At 54.6% G+C, this 14,381-nt stretch overlaps 1 protein-coding gene across 1 annotated transcript in view; it reads left to right on the top strand.

Annotated features, from left to right (window-relative positions):
* The window catches only part of LOC133356954 (unconventional myosin-VI-like), an 89,528-nt gene that overhangs the window by 72,355 nt on the left and 2,792 nt on the right, over nucleotides 1-14,381 (top strand). Inside the window, 1 exon segment of the mRNA XM_061574674.1 lies at nucleotides 959-1,090. Coding sequence (XP_061430658.1) covers nucleotides 959-1,090 — 132 coding nt within the window.

The following is a 14,381-nucleotide window of genomic DNA, read 5'->3' as shown; positions in this document are numbered from 1 at the left end:
TTAGGGCTCCCCATTCTCACGCGTTGTTCTCTTCTCGCTCCGTCTGTCCGGCGCGTAATAAAGGGCTCGGGATTTTAATGCGAGAAGCAGTTGCCGCGGCCCATTGAGATGAAATATCTCTCTCTCGCTCGCTCGCTCGCTCTCGCTCGTTGCAAGAGAGAGACATCGGCGTAAACACCGGAGGAGGCCGTGGATAATAAAACGAGTGGCGGCGAAACGCCGTTGGGGGGTGGGGGGGGAGGAAGGATTGAGCAGCAGCGGCTCCTCGCGTCGGGAGGATTGGGTCCCAGCGCGCGCGGTTGCAGCCAAAACCCGGGTTCGATTCCACACCGCGTGGAATAAACCACGGCGGAAGGGCAACACGAGGCTTTGGCAAAACGCGCGCCGTGTTTCAGAGACGGACGCGAGGGGGTTGGAGAGGGGGGAGGAGAGTTGGGGGTCGATGTTGCGATGTGATTAAAATAAAAATGTTGCTGCGAGTTTGGATCGTGACGCCGAGCGCGCGCACGCTGCTCCCTCTTGCAGTGCGGTCCACACGCCCTGGGGGGTATTGACCCCTGAGAAGGGGTGGGGGGGAGCGGGACGCAGGGTTCCGAACCGCAAAACCTTTGCTACGAGCGGACATAATGCTTCACGGCTCGGCCGCGCCGACCGGTACCCTCGCGGCGTATCGACTGAAGTCGCACGCGGCAAACGACCGCGTCGTTATCCCCCAAGCCTCGTCCCCCCCGGCCCTGCTTGGACCCCGAGCCAGATTTGAACGTCTTCTCGCGAGGCAAGAGCGGGTGGCACGGTCCGGTCGCCGGTTTGTTAAACCGACCCGTACCGTGCCAGCCCGCCCCCCCCCCCCCCTGCCCCCTTCCTTGCTGGCTCGACTCGGTGGCTCTGATCTGCCAGTGGAAAAATGTGTATAAGGCTGAGCTCGAGTGTGTGCGTCTGTGTGTGTGTTTGGCCGCAGACATCGACCTGCTGGAGTCGTGCCGCGAGGAGTTCCACCGCCGGCTCAAGGTCTACCACGCGTGGAAGGCCAAGAACAAGAAACGCAGCGACGACGGGCAGCAGAGGGCGCCGCAGGCCGTGGTGGATCACGGTGAGACGGGCTCTCACGCAAGAACACAGACAAAGGTCCCCCCCCCCTCCTGCGTAGCCTGCGCAGGTCGTCGCGGGGAAAGTGCCGTTAGCGAGCGCTTGGTCAGGCTGGGACGGCACACGAGGGGGTGGGCGGGTCAGCGCCTGTGCCCGGCCGCCTTTGTCTTCTCGGCGCCGATGTTGTTTACGACATCTCGCCAGGCTCGGGACCGGTGCTAATATTCGCCACTGTGTATTTATTGATCGTGAGCGGGAATTTTAACTTTGGTCGCCGGGTTCGCTAACCACTGCACTACCGCTCCCCACCCGCACACAAAGACAAAGATCCTCCCCCGTGTAGCCTTAACAGACTGTATGGGCAAGTGCTGTTAGCGAGCACCTATTAAGGCCGGAACGGCACACGAGGGGGTGGGCGGCTAACACCACGCCCGCCCGCCTTTATCTTCCCATTGGAGATGTTTACGCACCGCGCCAGGTACTCATTTGAGGCTGAGTCGACCTCGGGGAGACCAAGGACCGGTTTAGATAATCGTCATTAGTGTTGGCTGGGAACGGGAATCAAACTCGGGTCGCTGGGTTTGTAGTGCTACACGACCCGCACACACACACAACTACACACATCCACACACACAACCACACAAATCCACACACAGCCACACACACACACAACCACACACATCCACACACACAACCACACCCACAACCACACCCATCACCACACACATTCACACACACAACCACACACATGCACGCAATCACACACATCCACACACGCACACAACCACACACATCCACACACGCACACAACCACACATCCACACGCGCACACAACCACACACATCCACACATGCACACAACCACACATCCACATGCACACAGCCACACACATCCAACCACACACATCACACACATCCACACACAACCACACACACATCTACGCACACACAAACACAACCACACACACAACTACACACAACCACACACATCCACACACACACAACCACACACATCCACGCACACACATCCACACACAATCACACCCATCCACATACACACAAACACAACCACACACACACATCCACACACGCACACAAGACAAATGCGTGCACGCGTGTGTGGAAGCGCACGCCTTCTCCGTGTATTATTACCACGGTGCCTTGTGCGCTGCAGAGTGGATGACACCGCTCACAGGAGCAGGCAGGTGGTGTCACAAGGTTTACATGCGGAGGTTAAATTGGCTGGCGCGCTCGCTCGCACACTCGCGTCTTTGTCTTATGCACGCTCGTAAAAGGTGAATGTGTAAAGGCACACGACTGAAATTGCTCACTCGCATCACCGCTCGCTCCAGACGGAGCCCCACTGCAGAGGGGATTTGGCCTACTCTTCCGCGCTGGCCTGGCGTCACGGAAGAGGTTGGAGAGCCACCCACGCTTTACCCCACTGCACGCGACCTTCCGCCAAACGCATTCACGCCCGCTGGGTTGAACGCGGGCGGAGGCGGTGGAGGGGCAGTTTTTCAGAAACCTGCGCCATTATTTCTTCAGCCGCCGCGCCGGGAGATTGGGGGGGAATGGCACCGGCAACCTCGGGGGCGGCGCCGGTTCCGGTTCTCCGCCGAGGGCGGCGGCGGCGGCGGCAAGCGGCGTCGGGCTTCTCTGACGCCCCGCGCGGTTCTCTGTCGCTGGCACGGGTGCAGAATTAACGGTGGCCTGGCGCGGTCACGGGTGCAGCGTAATAAAATAATGCATAAACAAACAAGGGATTTGCAGACGGCGCTGTTGTGTGGGGGAGGGGAGATAACACTTGCATGCCCGGCAGCCTCCGGGCAACGTTGGACCACCGCATTTTCCAGCGGTGTTTGTTTACTGCCGTCCTGGAAGTGAGTCGCGCGCATTGAGTGTGAGCACAAATGTGCTGCGTGCGCGCGCGTGTGTGTGTGTGCGCACGTATGTGCGCGTGTGTATGTGTGTGCGCGTGTGTCTTGAGCGGTAGTGTAGCGGTTAGCACGCTGCGCTACGAAACTGGCGACCCGGGTTCGATTCCCGCTCACGGCCAACACCAGTGACGATTATCTGAACCGGTCCTGGGCCTCCCCTAGGTCGACTCAGCCTCAAATGAGTATCTGGTGCGGTGTGTAAACATCGCCGCTAGGGAGACAAAGGCGGCCGGGCGTGGTGCTGGCCACCCACCCCCTCGTGTACCGTTGCGGCCTTCACAGGTGCTCGCTAACAGCACTTGCCCCTACAGTCTGTTAAGGCTATACGGGGGATCTTTGTGTGTGCGCGTGTGTCTTGGGTGGTAGTGCAGCGGGTTAGGGGGTTTGCGCTGTGAAGCCGGTGACCCGAGTACGATTCCCCCGCTCACCACTTTTGGTCCTCTCTTAGGTCGACTCTGCCTAAAATGAGAAACTGGTGCGGCGTGTAAACATCGCCACTGAGGAGGCAAAGGCGGTCAGGCGTGGTGCTGATCACCAACCCCTCGTGTGCCATCCCAGCCTTCATAGGGCGCTCGCTCACAGCACTTGTCCCTACAGCCTGTTCAAGCTATTCAGGGGATATTTGTCTTTGTTTTTGGGTGTGTGTGAGCGTATACGTGCGGAATGTGTGTATATGTGCGTGCGTGAGTATTTCTGACTGTGTGGGGGTGTGTGCGAGCGTGTATGGTTGAGCGTGCGTGTGTATATGTGCGTGCGGGTGAGTGTGTACTTGAGCGGTGCAAAAGAAGTTCAACATACACACACAGACTCACAACAGTCGTTACTCACCTACTCACATAGTCACTCACACACTCACCCAACTGCCGATTAGCACGGTTGGCTACGTACGGTGCAAAAGAAGTTCGATGTACACACATAGACTCGCAGCGCTTGCTCCGACAGTCTGTTAAAGGCTACGGCGGGGAGTGGGGGGAGATCTTCGTCCTTGCCCGCGTAACGGGGTGACTGCAACACTCGCAGCGCGGTTTTGCGCGTGGGGTGGTTTGGCCTTGAGAAAGTCACGGAGAGAGCGGGGCGAATCCGGCCGTGTTTGCGTAACGTGCCTGGTGCCGTGACCCGCTCCACTCACTAAGGCCTCCTCGAGGGATAGAACATTTGGAATTCTGACCAGTGCACGCCATCGATTCTGAATCAGCATTAAGCAGGCGGGGTCAGTCCCTCCTGGGTGATGATGCTTCGCTGTGTGTGTTTGCACGCGTGCGTGCGCGTGTGTGTGTGTAATAGTAATGCTTGTTTGCCAACTGCCTTAAGGCCGACAATCTAGCGCGTATCAAGGCAGGTGTGTTCGAGTGTACCGTGCCGGCCTTTGTAGGTTGCTGCTCGCTATCGGTGGGAAGTGGTGGCGTAGTGGTTAGCTGGCGCCCGAGTTCGATTCTGGCTCACGGTCAACACCACGATTATGTGAACCGCTCCTGGGCCTCCCCTAGGTCGACTCAGCTTCAAATGAGTATGTGGTGCGGTGTGTAAACATCGCCACTTGGTAGACAATGCGCCCGGGTGTGGTGCTGGCCATTCACCCCCTCGTGTACCGTTCCGACCTTCATAGGTGCTCGCTAACAGCACTTGCCTCAACAGTCTGTTAAGGCTATATGGAGGATCTTTGTCTTTTTGTAATAGTAATGCTTGTTTGGCAGCTGCCTTAAAGCCGTAACAAAGCGGGTGTGTGGGACTGTACCGTGCCGACCTTTGTAGGTTGCAACTCGCAAACAGCTTGCCCCAACAGTCTGCTCCAGTCTATGCGGGGGATCTTTGTCTTTGTGAAATTGGTGCAGTGTGTGCACTTGTGACCCCCCCCCCCCCATCGCACTGGCGCTGCGATCCCGACAAAAGTGGACTTGACTGTTGGCCAGGCTGCCCGTGATGATAATGATCAGCACGATGCTGCTGCTGCTGCCCTTTGTTTACCTAGGAAAGCCTCGCTGACTCTCAAGACTCATTTTCAGGAGGATCCCTGCTCATATTCAGATTTTTTTTGGCTAATTCTCATTCTCGCCTCGGTGGTGAGGAGATGTTTATTTGCTCGCCTGGTATTGCTGGGGTTGTTTCCACCTGATGAAGGGCACTTGTATTGCGCCCGAAACGTCGTGATTTAATTTATTTAATACCTACGTGACTTTACCGAAAGAACCAAAGAGTATGGATTCCTGCAGGCAGTCACGAAAACTTCAAATCTAGATTGGTATACAGGACTTTGTGGGTTCAATCCCGACCCTGACGCCTGCTGTATATTTGGAGTTGGTCGTTGGGATTTTACCCTGGGTCCTCCGGTTATATTTCCTCACACATTGAGAATCAACGTCACGCGTTTTAGAGTGTTTGGCCGCTGCTAGAAATTTCCACACGATGATGATGATAAACCACTTTGTTGAGCTGCCATTTGTGATGCCATGGGGGTCTCCTCCCATCAGCGGGCACGTGCTGCGGTGCAGTCAACATCGGCCGTTGGGAGACAATGGTGGCCGTGCTCCTCGACGCCACTCCCAGCATGCCCTATTCAGTCTGAATAGGTGCTCACTGACAGCACGTGTCCCTACAGTCTGCAATGCTACACGGGGGATCTCATCGCATCTGTGTTTACTGAGCGGTGTTAAGTTTCACTCCCTCCACTGGCCTCTCAATTAATTGTGGCCACTCGGGGGATGGGATCAAATTTGTAATGCTTTGTTTGCTTACTTATTTGTTGTTGGTGAATGTAGCAGCCTCTAGCAGCTGCGGGGTCACGAGGGGTCAGGGGAAACGTCCGCACACGATCCGGGGTTCACGTCGCTGCGAGCTTCCGAATCGACGTCCACGCGACGCTGTGTTCCTAGCCCCCCACGTGTCCTGCCGTGTTTCAAGCTGCTGGTAGCCCCCTTCCTGCACACCCCCCCCCACCCCCGTGGCTTCCATCTCTCACCTGACCCCCTTTGTCTTCCCAATGCAACGATGCCTCGTTAACACCATTGGAACCTCATTTGCCAGTAAAAATATGACACATTTTTTTACCCTTCTATCTGGAAACAAAACTGACACCTTTTTACAAGGTCATAATGCAAACAAAAAACAGAACTCTGATAATGTGCACTGTCCTTTTTTTGTTTGCATTATGACTGCAGGTATTGTGGTCTATGCAAACATGACTCCTTGTAAAAAGGTGTCAGTTTTGTTTCCAGAAGAAGGGTAAAAAAATAATTATGATTTCTGTCGCCCGCCCCCCCTCCCTCCCACGAGGTACGACCAGGCGTCTCCCCAACCCTTCCTGATCAGTCCCTCTCGTTCTGCCGTCAAAACTGCACCGCCGCTTGCAATAGCTCCAATCCTTAACTTCAAATGATTATCATCATGCCACTTACAAAGTGAATAATTGGTTTAAAGATCCTCGGTTTAGCAAAGGTGCTCCGTGAATATCGGTGAGATGGGATTACGGTGGAAGCCCTCTAAACGACCACCCCTGTGAACGACTATTCGCTTAACGTCGGGCCTCCATAGAGCCAAGTGTGTAGTGTGCAGTAGTGTAGTGTGTAGTAGTGTATAATGTAGTGTATTGTGGTGTAGTTTATAGTAGTGTAGTGCCTCCATAGAGCCCAATGTGTAGTGTGCAGTAGTGTAGTAGTGTATAATGTGGTGGAGTGTATTGTGGTGTAGTTTATAGCAGTGTAGTGCCTCCATAGAGCCCAATGTGTAGTGTGCAGTAGTGTAGTAGTGTATAATGTAGTGGAGTGTATAGGGGTGTAGTGTATAGTAGAGTATAGCAGTGTAGTGCCTCCATAGAGCCCAATGTGTAGTGTGCAGTAGTGTAGTAGTGTATAATGTAGTGGAGTGTATAGGGGTGTAGTGTATAGTAGAGTAGTGCCTCCATAGAGCCCACTGTTATCGCTTATCGACCATTCCCCTGTTAATGATGGGCTGTTGTAGCTACAGTAAATATTATTTAATGCTATGATTAACCGTGTTTCTTTTAACGGTACGTGTTTATAATGTTGTTAGTATCCTTATGTATTAATATCCATTGTTTACATATTATGAAGTTCCTTTTTTTGGGTGAAAAAGTGTAACTTTCGATGCTATTGGAATTAATTAAGCCTCAGAAGTGGATTTCCCATACTCTCTTAACGACCGAATCACTTAATCAGCGGTTTCGTGGAATCAATTGCCGTCGTTAAGAGGGCGTTCTGCTGGACGTTTATTTTAATTTTGACCGGGGCGACACACTCGGGAGACCTATGGATGGCTCTCATTTGCAAAGAGAGACCTAGGGCCATGAGTTTGTCAGTCTGTGGGGGGGGGGGGGGGGGGGGGGGGCAATGATCGATCGCTTCTAGATGTTAACTACATCGTCTGGTGTACAGGAGGTCGTGGGTTCGATCCCGACCCTTTTACCCCTGCTGTATATTTGGAGTTTGCGGTCACTCTCTTAATCATCATCATCATCATCACGGTGGCTAGGAGATGTTAACAACCTCGTCTGCTATGCATTAGGTCGTCGGTTCGATCTTAACCTCTGGCGCCTGTTGTATATTTGGAGTTTGCGTGTCTCTCTCTCTAATCATCATCATCATCATGATGGCTAGGAGATGTTAACTCCCCCGCCTGGTATGTAGGATGTCGTGGGTTCGATCCTGACCTCTGGCGCCTGCTATATATTTGGAATTTGCATGTCTCTCTCCCCGTGGTCGCGTGGATTTTTCTCCGGGTCCTCCGGCTTTTAAACCTCAAAAAGTATTTGGCTGCTGTAGATTTCCACGTGATGACGATAAGCCACTTTGTTGAGCTATCATTTCTGGTGGCCAGGTCACTTTTCTTTCGAACATGTGTCATTTTTCAACGGTGGCAAAGTTTTCCATCAACTCTTGCGAATGACAGTCACAGGCATCTTTTGACGTCCCCGCCGCGAGCCAAGCGGATGACGCGTTGGTGCATGCCCCGTTACTAAGTTAATGGCGCGCAACCGCAGCGTTAACCGGGGCTGCCTGCTGGAATTCGAACGGCGAACCGCTACAAAGAGCGGCGAATGCGCTACCTGCCGCTGCTGGGGCCAACGCGTCACCGCGTCACCATCGGGTCGTTGTGTGTGTGTGTTTGTGGTGCCGGCATTTGTGTGTGTGTGTGTATGTTAGTGGTCTGGGTATTTGTGTGTTTGTGTGTTTTTTAGCGGTGTAGGCATTTGTGTGTGTGTGTGTGTTGGTTAGCAGGGCGGGTATTTGTGTGTATGTGTTAGTGGTGTGGGCATGTGTGTTTGTGGTGCCGGCATTTGTGTGAGTGTGTGTATGTTAGTGGTCTGGGTATTTGTGTGTTTGTGTGTTTTTTAGCGGTGTAGGCATTTGTGTGTGTGTGTGTGTTGGTTAGCAGGGCGGGTATTTGTGTGTATGTGTTAGTGGTGTGGGTATGTGTGTTTGTGGTGCCGACATTTTTGTGTGTGTATGTATGTTAGTGGTCTGGGCATTTGTGTGTGTGTGTGTTTTTTAGCAGTGTGGGCATTTGTGTGAGTGTGTTAGTGGTGTGGGCATGTGTGTTAGTGGTGTGGGCATGTGTGTGAGTGTGTGTGTTGGTTAGCGGTGTGGGCATGTGTGTCTATGTGTGTGTGTTAGTGGTCGGGCATTTGTGTGTGTGTGTTAGTGGTGTGGACATGTGTGTGTATTAGCGCTGCGGACATGTGTGTGTGTTAACGCTGCGGGCATGTGTGTGTGTGTTAGCGGTGCGGGCATGTGTGTGTGTATGTATTAGCGGTCAGGTATTTGTATGTGTGTGTTAGTTGTGGCTGGGTGTTTGCGTACGTATGCTGTACGATTTGTTTGTGTCACTTAGCGTGCGTTGTGTTCGTGGCTGCATGCATGCGTACGTGTCAGCGTGAGTATATTCATGGCTAAGGTAGCTTGTTTGTGTCTTTGTGTAATTGGCTCCGTGGATGGATGTGTGCTTGTGTGTACGTGCGTAAATATTGTACACACAGATATATATACACACACGCACACGCAGGGTGCAGTGCTAGCACAGGGGTTCGCATGCTGCGCTACGAACGCGGCGACCCGAGTTCGATTCCCGCTCACCGCTAACACCGGTGACGATTATCTGAATTGGTCCTTGGCCTCTCCTAGGTCAACTCAGCTTCAAATGAGTACCTGGTGCGGTGTGTAAACGTCGCCACTGGGGAGACAAAGGCGGCCGCGTGTGGTGATGGCCACCCACCCCACCGTGTGCCATGCCGTCTACATCGGTGCTATTCGCTAACAGCACTTGCCCCAACAGTCTGTTGAGGCTATACGGGGTATTTTTGTCTTTTTAGATACTGTACACACGGATGTATACACACACGCAGGGTGGAGTGGTAGCATAGGGGTTAGCGTGCTGCGCTACGAACCCGGCGACCCGAATTTGATTCTCACTCACCGCTAACACCAGTGACGATTATGATCTGAACCGGTCCTGGGCCTCTCTAGGTCGACCCAGCCTCAAATGAGTACCTGGTGCGGTGTGTAAACATCGCCACTCGGGAGACAAAGGCGGCCGCTCGTGGCGATGGCCACCCACCCCCTCGTGTACCACAGTGCTGACCTTCATAGGTGTTCTTCGCTAACAACACTTGCCCCAAAGCTTATTCAGGCTACACGGGGGAGGTGGTGGGGAGGGTGGGGGGATCTTTGTCTTGTTTTGATTGCACACTCCTCTGAACAAGCTCCGAATCGCCCACCTTCAGCGCCCGCAAAACCCCAGAGCCAATCATCTGCCGTCACTCACTCGGCCGCGGAAATCCCAGCTCAACAAACGCAGCGGCGCACGGGCCACGGCCGTGGCTTTGCCGTCGCGTAATTGCTCGCGACGCGATGTCAAATTTGACGATGCTGACGGTTGTTGCGATGTTGGGGCGGCAGGGCGACAGGGTGGCAGGAGGCATTGCCGCGGTCACAAGGGAAGGGGGGCCTGGGTTTGATATTCTGCCTTGGGTGCTGCCCTGTGTGGAGTTTTGTTTGTTCTCTCTCAACCCTGTCGTGTGTGGATTCCCTCTGAGGTCTCCGGTTCGCCCCCCATAGCAAAGAGCAAAGATAAAGATCCTCCGTATAGCCTTAACCGACTGATGGGGCAAGTGCTGTTAGTGAGTAGCGCCTATAAAGGTCGGCACGGCGCACGAGAGGGTGGGTGGCCAGCACCACGCTCGGCCTCCTTGGTCTCACCAGTGGCGATGTTTGCACACCAGGTACTGATTTGAGCCTGAGTCGACCTAGGGGAGGCCCAGGATCGGTTTAGATTTAATCGTCACCGGTGTTGATCGTGAGCGGAAATCGAACTCGGGTCGCCGAGTGTGCATAGCGCAGTGCGCCAAACGCTACGCCACCGCTCCCCACGCGCGCACGCACGCACGCACACGCAGCGTAACAGATATTGGCCCAAAACATCCCCGATGCCAAGGCAATTACCCGCAAGTTACTCAATTGGGATTAAGCGTAGCAACTGAATCCCAACCGCTATTTTTTTTTCGGTAAGCTCCCCAACACGGTGGGGGGAGGGGGGCGGGAATTTGTGACCAACCATCAATTGCATGCGGCGCCTGTTTTTTTAAGCAACGGCGAGAAAAATCCCAGAGGTGTAACCCCACGGAGGACAGGGGGGCGAGGGGGCGAGTGGGCGATGGAGAAGAACAAACTGGCCCACGGAGAGAACGGCGTCCTGGGCTGGGAATCGAACTCCCCCGTGGATGGGCCCTGCGTTTGTGCCATGCCACCGACAAAGCGACGGTTCGCGCCGCCGTACCGCCGGCAAACCCCTCCCCCCCCCAACCTGCCCCCCCCCCCACCGTCCTTCCCCATCTCTCACAGAGTCTCCGTGCGTGCGTGCGTGCGCGCGCACGGGGAGAAGAGGGAAAGGCGTCGGCTTCTCTCGCCCAAGGGGGCGTTCGAGGTCGGCCTGTGGGTCGGTGGGTGTCCGGTCGTTAGGGGAGAGCGCCCGCGAGCTCACACAGGCCCCGGGGTGGGGGGGCGGGAGTGGGGATTAAAGGCAGAGCGGATAGCCCCCCGATTTAGACGCATGTGCTGTGCGGGGTCGGGGCAAAGGTCGTGTTTGCTCAGCGGGGTGAGTGTGTGCGCGCGTGCGCTTGGGAGTGTGGGGTATTGTTGTTGTTATTTCCCAAACCCACTCCCCCCCCCACAGTGTTATCCCCACCGTGCTTCTTGCGTGGTCACGAGATGAAGGATCCGTTCGCCACGTCGCAGATATTTTTTGTGTTTACGTGACAAACCTCACTAATTGGCTGTGTCGGGTGGTGGCGGGTTTCACGACACGTGCATCTTTACACGATCTCACCCCGGAAAGAACCATCTTTTTTCGAGAGATTTTCGTGTTGTTGGTTCACAACCTCTTCTGTATGGCACCCCCACCCCCCTCCAATCACGACTCGTGCTCCCTATGTGTGCCCCCCCCCCCTCCCGCCCACCCTCCCACTGGTCACCACAATAACCCGCAGATCACAAGTCCACGCCACTGGCCAATGCGGTGTTAGTCAGGCATTTCGCCTGGTATACAGGAGGCCGTGGGTTCAATCTCAACCTTGACGCCTGCTGCTGTATATTTGGAGCTTGAGTGTCTCTATCATGATCATCACGGTGGTGAGATGTTAACTACCTCGCCTGGTATGCAGGAGGTCGTGGGTTCTATCTGTGGTCGCGTGGATTCATCTCTGGATCCTCTGGGTTTTCCCTCCACGTTTAGAATCACCATTTGTCAATAGCCAATGTCGCTTCTGAGAAAAGAGATACAATGTAGCTGAGCTACAATGTAGCCGAGTGGGCCTTACCTGTTTAGGAGAAAATAGTATTATTACGATGATTGAGTGTAGTACAGCAAGTAAGCACGAATCAATATCCCGCCGAGTCTCCACACGTGGGGGGTGATGTTACGGGGGGGTGGGGGGGGGAGGCATCGACCGTCCGCGACGATGCCGGCAGCGCGTCCCAACCCGCTCGCCCCTCCCGTCGTTATTTAACTCTCGTCTCCGACGCGGAGGGGGTGCTCGCACTCATCTCAATCAAGCCGGAGAGAGGAGAAGGGGTGGGGGGGGGGCAGCGGGGTGGGGTGGGGGCAGGGGGGGGGTTGTAGGGCAATTAGTGTGAAAATAACCATTGATTATAACCGCGCTCCAACGTAATTGATTACGTCTACCGATCTGCGTGTACAGAGCCCTAATTATATTGTTGCCAATGCTCTTCACAGGCAGTCTCGGTGGTGAGATGTTAACTCCCTCGCCTGGTGTGCAGGCGGTCGTGGGTTCGATCCCAACCCCCGAGGCCTGTTGTGTCGCTGTGCGTTGCTCCGCGCGCAATGTCCGACGTTTTGCTCTACGGTGCTGGCGAGCTTTTTCCTGAGTTGGGGCGCCGTGGTGGTGAGATGTTAACTCCCTGACCTGGTATGCAGGAGGTCGCGGGTTCGATCCTGACCCCGACGCCTGCTGCTGTATATTCGGAGTTTGCATGTCGCGTGGATTTTTCTCTGGGACCTTTGGTGTTTCCCTCCAACATTCAGAATCAGTGTAACACGCTGAGACTATTTGGCTGATGTAAATTTCCACATGATGGTGTATATTTTAAAAGATATATTTAGTTTATTTCATATATTTTGTATTTCAATCGTTCTGGCCTCCTGATACTGAACTCCCTAGGGGGTTCGATTCTGCAGTCTTTGAGAGACGTTTTGGTTGAGACAGAGGGGGGGTGGTGGGAGGAGGGGGGTATTGGTGGATCACATACTGATGGAGCCAGAGCAGTGGTGACGATGTCGCATGGAGGAATAGCAAAACATACTTTGCTAAGAGTGTGATGTGAAGTTTTGACATCCAGTCAAACACCTTCTGGACCTTCTGGAGATGCGGAGGGAATCTCAGAGGTGGTTTCCGGGGAAACGCGGACAGATGGAGTCTTCGTGAGCTGGAATATGCACGCACACGCACATACACACACACGCACGCAGTACAGCAAGTAGGCCACCGACTCCCTCAAACAGCAAGCAGCGGGATCAGTTTTTCATAACAAAGATAAGGATTCTCTGTGTCGCCCACACAGACTGTTTGGCAAGCGCTTTTAGCGAGCGTCTATGTGTTGCCATCACCACGCCGGGGTTGGCTTCGTCTCCCCAGTGCTGATGTGTACATATTCTACTGGGTACTCATTTGAGGCCGAGTCTACCAAGAGGAGGCCCGGGACCGGCCCAGACAATCGTCACCGGCGTTGGCGGCCGTGACCGGGAATCGAACTCGGGCCGCCGGTTTTCGCAGCCGGGGCGCGCGCTCACCTCGGCACGCGCCGTTGCTTCCCCGCGCATGCACGTACACATCACGTCCGGCCGGACAAGACTCACGCGATCAATTACCCAAATAATTGATTGTATCATAATGACCCGATCAAGTGCGGTTACGTGGGGGGGGGGGGGGGGGAGCATCTAATCCGTCATTCAATTAATCAAGTTAATCACCCGAGCGCTATCTCTGCGGTGGGAGACGGGACCTCTTCTGGCCTTTTATCGCGAGCGCACCATTGCCGAGCCTGGCTGCTCGCACGGAGCGGGAAGGGTACACGGCCTCAAGAGATGGGGAGAGTTCAAATCCCGGCGGGGTCAAACTGACTCTGCCCCCCGGTCACCTGTCGTGTAATCATCGTCGTCGTCCAGAGGTCGCAAACAGGTTTTGATTTCCTACCCGTACCCGGCCGCACCAGGGTCGCAAATGGGGTACCCGTTCCCTACACGTACCCGTACCCTACCCGAAATGAGAGACAAACGGCTACTCACCAGTGACTCACGGCCTACCCGTACCCGTACCCGTACCGGGCCGCACCAGGGTCGCAAACGGCTACCCGTACCTGGCCGGGTACGGGTAGCCGGGTATCGGGTAGGGTACGGGTATCGGGTACCCGGTTGCGACCTCTGCCGTCGTCATTGCGCGTAGCAGAAGTTCTAGACGCCGTCGACATGCACGCTCATCGTCACACGTAGGTTTCCGCGACCAATTTAATTAATCATAGAGGTTTTTGGATTGGACCGTGTAACCCAAAAAACGATATAACCCAAAGACCTTTATTATAAACATCACATAATCACCAACATCACCACCATCACCACCACTTGGTGGGAAAGTCAACAGTAGTTGTCCCTTGGTAATACAGGCCCTTGCCATAGGAATGTGTAATTTCCACCGATGGCTTGGGACCACCAGCAGTACTGAGTATCGCCCCGGCTGTTCACCCATCCGCCACGATAAATCCATTGCTGGATGACGGCCTCCCTCCCAAGCCGTCGCCAATTTCTCACGGTAGCTGCGATGTGAAATTCCGCGTGT

The sequence above is a fragment of the Lethenteron reissneri genome, chromosome 56 (assembly GCF_015708825.2).
Source record: "Lethenteron reissneri isolate LAM-NWPU_2019-01 chromosome 56, ASM1570882v1, whole genome shotgun sequence".
NCBI classification, from domain to species: domain Eukaryota; kingdom Metazoa; phylum Chordata; class Hyperoartia; order Petromyzontiformes; family Petromyzontidae; genus Lethenteron; species Lethenteron reissneri.
This window is presented reverse-complemented; position numbering and strand designations above follow the sequence as displayed.